Raw genomic sequence first — 5000 nt, forward strand, 5'->3', positions numbered from 1 at the left:
CCACTGTTCTTCAGATGTTCTTGGACCTGGAGCAGGTTTTGTGTTGATGGAGGAAACTCGTCCAGACATGAGGAGAAACATGAAAACTCCAGACAGAAAGAGACGGGGATCGAACCCAGAACCTTCTCACTGTGAGGCACGAGTGCTAAACACTCAGCCACTGTGCCAGTCGTCGCCTCCTGGTGTTGTGGAGGTGAATCACTTGGCGGCGCATAAACCTCGACGTAGATCCATAAATCAAAAACGACGGCGACAGAGTCGACGCAGAAATAAAATTCAACCAAAACTGTGACGTTTTAAATCTCAGTTTTGATCTAAAACAACTTCATAAAAAAACAAGAGACGAGTTCAACTTCAGAAACTGTGGACGTAAACAAACAGCTCTGATTTAAAGCACCACTCTGGAACATGGAGCTGTCACCGAGGTCCAGAGGAGGACGAGGTCCAGAGGAGGTCCAGAGGAGGTCCAGAGGAGGTCCAGAGGAGGTCCAGAGGAGGACGAGGTCCAGAGGAGGTCCAGAGGAGGTCCAGAGGAGGGGTGGGTGATGACATCACCGCTGAAGAACTACAGGAATGTGCGCGGGAAGTGAGGTCATTCACACAGGAAGTGATGTCATGTCTGAACTGGTGACTCGTGTCCCGCAGCAGCTGGAGCCTGTCAGAGAGAAGAGAACGAGAGAACGAGAAGAGAGAGGGAGGGAGGGAGGGAGGGAGGGGAGGGGAAAGAGAGAGAAGGAGAAGAGAAAGAGAGAGAGAGAAGGAGAGAGGGAGCATGTGCTTGCAGAGTGGAGGAGGAGGAGGAGGAGGAGGTGTGGAGGAGGAGGAGTGGAGGAGGAGGAGGTGAGGAGGAGTGTGGAGGAGGTGGAGAGGAGGAGTGGAGGAGGAGGAGGTGAGGAGGTGTGGACGGCTCTTCTCACACTGATGTTTTCATTTAAAAGTCCAAGAGAAAAAGTCCAGCTCCTCAGACTCTGAGTCGCTCTGAGTTTGACCCGAGACTCGTGTTGGAGAAACTTTCAGCTTTTATTTTCAGGCTCCATTTTGTTTCCCCCCGACACGTTTGTGGTTTGTTGTTGTTAAAATGCTGCTGGTGCTTCAGGCTCCTCATGTCGTCCTTCTGGTCCTGGTCCAGTCCTGGTCCTGGTCCTGGTCCAGTCGTGGTCCTGGTCCTGGTCCTGGTCCTGGTCCTGGTCCTGGTCCTGGTCCTGGTCCGGTCCTGGTCCTGGTCCTGGTCCTGGTCCGGTCCTGGTCCTGGTCCAGTCCTGGTCCTGGTCCTGGTCCTGGTCCAGTCGTGTCTCGGGACTTTGATCCTCGTCTCTTTGGATTTGTGAGCGGGATGTGGGATGTGGGATGTGGGATGTGGGCTGAGCTTTTGTCTTCTTCTTCCTCCTTCTGCTCCTCAGCGACAGACGGAAAGTTTGACGAGACGATTCTCCAGTTCATCAGAACCACTGCGGCTTCAAAAAGTTTGGACGGTGTTTGTTTTTTCTTCTCAAAGACGTAAATCTGTTGGCGTCTCTGTCCAATCAGAACCTCCCCCCAGACTCACACATGAAATAAAAACATTTAAACTGTTTAACACCAAACAACAAGAAAACTTTATTATTTACATGGAAACTACAAGGAGAAGATTTGAATTCAGAAATATTCATTCTGAATAAAATAAAAAAAAACACATAATGTAAATGTGGTCAGTTTGATTTAAAACTTCACAGTTAGAACAGAACGATCCTCAGAAGTCAGAGGTCGGGGTCAGAGGTCGGGGGTCAGGGTCAGGGGTCAGGGGTCAGGGGTCAGGGTCAGGGTCAGGGGTCAGGGTCAGTCAGGGGTCAGGTCTGAGGTCTGGTTTCAGGTCCAGGCTCAGATCTTTTGTCTCATGTGTTTTTTTTCTCTTTTCTTTGTTCTCCAGGATCCGTCCTGCTCAGATGGTTCCAGGACAGAGTCAGTTCTACCTGAAGCCCAAATATTACCACAGCACCCACAGCACCCACAGCACCCACAGCACCCACAGCCTCCCCACCCACCCCCAGAGCCGACACCCGCACCTGGACAGAGCCATCCCCCTGTCGGTCGCCCCACACCCGCAGTACGGTGAGTCTCCTCCTCCTCCTGCTCCTGCTGCTCTGGAGCTGGAACATTTACTCTCATCGTTCACACTGTAGGTGGTTCATACAGTAGGTGGTTCATACTGTTGGTGGTTCACACTGTAGGTGGTTCATACTGTAGGTGGTTCACACTGTAGGTGTTCACACTGTAGTTGGTTCACAGTGTAGGTGGTTCACACTGTAGGTGGTTCATACTGTAGTTGGTTCACAGTGTAGGTGGTTCACACTGTAGGTGGTTCACACTGTAGTTGGTTCACAGTGTAGGTGGTTCACACTGTAGGTGGTTCATACTGTAGGTGGTTCACACTGTAGTTGGTTCACACTGTAGGTGGTTCACACTGTAGGTGGTTCACACTGTAGGTGGTTCACACTGTAGTTGGTTCACACTGTAGGTGGTTCATACTGTAGGTGGTTCACGCTGTAGGTGGTTCATACTGTAGGTGGTTCACACTGTAGGTGTTTTCAGGTCGGTGTTGGTTCCTTCTCGCAGGTCCACAGGTTCTTGTTGGTGAATGAGCTGAGCTCAAACTGTTTAACTGAACTCTGATCTTGGACCGACTTTTCACACTCTGGTCTGGGTCTGGGTCTGGGTCTGGGTCTGGGTCTTGGTCTGGTCTGGGTCTGGGTCTGGGTCTGGGTCTGGGTCTGGGTCTGGGTCTGGGTCTGGGTCTGGTCTGGTCTGGTCTGGGTCTGGGTCTGGGTCTGGGTCTGACTGGTCTGGGTCTGGTCTGGGTCTTTGTCTGGTCTGGGTCTGGGTCTGGGTCTGGTCTGGGTCTGGGTCTGGGTCTGGGTCTGGGTCTGGGTCTGGGTCTGGGTCTGGGTCTGGGGGTCTGGTCTGGTCTGGGTCTGGGTCTGGGTCTGGGTCTGGGTCTGGGTCTGGGTCTGGGTCTGGGTCTGGGTCTGGTCTGGTCTGGTCTGGGTCTGGGTCTGGGTCTGTCTGGTCTGGGTCTGGTCTGGGTCTGGTCTGGGTCTTTGTCTGGTCTGGGTCTGGGGGTCTGGGTCTGGTCTGGGTCTGGGTCTGGGGTCTGGGTCTGGGGTCTGGGGTCTGGGTCTGGGTCTGGTCTGGGTCTGGGTCTGGGTCTGGGTCTGGTCTGGGTCTGGGTCTGGACTCTGATTGAGACTCATCAGGAGCCACAGGAGGAGCCAGAGACAAAACTGTGGTTGTGTCTTTAGGCAAGACACTTCACCCACACTGTCTAGTGTGAAAGTGGAGTGTGTGTGCGGTGGTGGTGGGAGGCGCCTCAGGGCGGCTGTGGCTACAGTAGGAGTTTACAGCAGCGGGTCTGGAGTGTCTGAAGAATGTGTGAAGCTCTTTGAAGATCTTGAAAGGTGCTGTATAAATGTGATGATTCATTCATTAATACTGTAGGTGTTCATACTGTAGGTGGTTCATACTGTAGGTGTTCATACTGTAGGTGGTTCATACTGTAGTGGTTCATACTGTAGGTGGTTCATACTGTAGGTGGTTCATACTGTAGGTGTTCATACTGTAGGTGGTTCATACTGTAGGTGGTTCATACTGTAGGTGTTCATACTGTAGGTGGTTCACAATGTAGGTGTTCATACTGTAGGTGTTCATACTGTAGGTGGTTCACACTGTAGGTGTTCATACTGTAGGTGGTTCATACTGTAGGTGGTTCATACTGTAGGTGTTCACACTGTAGGTGGTTCATACTGTAGGTGGTTCATACTGTAGGTGGTTCATACTGTAGGTGTTCATACTGTAGGTGTTCATACTGTAGGTGTTCATACTGTAGGTGGTTCATACTGTAGGTGTTCACACTGTAGGTGGTTCACACTGTAGGTGTTCATACTGTAGGTGGTTCATACTGTAGGTGGTTCATACTGTAGGTGTTCATACTGTAGGTGTTCATACTGTAGGTGGTTCATACTGTAGGTGGTTCATACTGTAGGTGGTTCATACTGTAGGTGGTTCATACTGTAGGTGGTTCATACTGTAGGTGTTCATACTGTAGGTGGTTCATACTGTAGGTGGTTCATACTGTAGGTGGTTCATACTGTAGGTGTTCATACTGTAGGTGGTTCATACTGTAGGTGTGGATGAATGACTAAAGCTGAATAAAGATCTGTGAAGTGTCTTTGTGACAAATGTTTGTGAACCTCCACCTCCACAGACAGAAAGACAAGAAAGAAAGAAAAAAGAAAATCCTTGAAAGTTCTTGAGACTAAAAATCTGTGACTCAGACCAGAGGCAGAACCGGACCAGGACTCAGTTTATGTGACCTGATCCTCTCTCTCTCTCTCTGTCCCCTTTCTCTCTCTATCCCTCGCTCTTTCTGTCTCTCTTTCACCCCCCCCTCTCTCTCTCTCTCTCTTTCTTTTTCTCTTTCTGAAGAATCCAACAGAAGCCAAACTCTAAATTACTGTGCTCATGTCAGATACTTGTGTGGAGTCCAACTCTCTCTCTCCTCCTCTTCATCCCCCTCTCCTCTCTCCTCCTCCTTCTCTCTCTCTCTGTCCTCTCATCCCTCGCTCCTCTCTCCTCTCGTCTTTGTGAATCTTTTACTCTTTTCTTCGCACTGATGCTTCGTTTTACTCTTGTGGTTTGGCCAAAGCTGGAAGTGGGTCTTAAAGTCCAGGTCCAGGTCCAGGTCCAGGTCTAGTCTCTGGTCTCTGGTCCTAACCCAGGTCTGGTCTCTCATCCTAGTCCTGCTCTTTGGTCTTTGGTCTTTGGTCTCTGGTCTCTGGTCTTTGGTCTTTGGTCTCTGGTCTTGGTCCAGACAGTAGCCGCTCTGGGCTCAGATTCAACAGAACACTTTTCCAGATGTGCCCAGGACTGAACCAGGACTGAACGAGGACTAAAACAGGACTAAAACAGGACTAAAACAGGACTAAAACAGGTCTAAACCAGGACTGAACCAGGACTGAACCAGGACT

The 5000-nt window shown here is 50.5% G+C and overlaps 1 protein-coding gene across 1 annotated transcript in view; it reads left to right on the plus strand.

Moving 5' to 3' along the window:
- Positions 1 to 5000, plus strand: part of ltbp1 (latent transforming growth factor beta binding protein 1) — a 62611-nt gene that overhangs the window by 17005 nt on the left and 40606 nt on the right. Inside the window, exon 4 of the mRNA XM_055162908.1 lies at positions 1907 to 2088. Coding sequence (XP_055018883.1) covers positions 1907 to 2088 — 182 coding nt within the window. The remainder of the gene's footprint in view (positions 1 to 1906; positions 2089 to 5000) is intronic.

This window comes from Boleophthalmus pectinirostris, unplaced genomic scaffold (genome assembly GCF_026225935.1).
Source record: "Boleophthalmus pectinirostris isolate CB_2022bp ecotype Guang Dong unplaced genomic scaffold, ASM2622593v1 HiC_scaffold_5, whole genome shotgun sequence".
In the NCBI taxonomy this organism is placed as follows: Eukaryota; Metazoa; Chordata; class Actinopteri; order Gobiiformes; family Gobiidae; genus Boleophthalmus; species Boleophthalmus pectinirostris.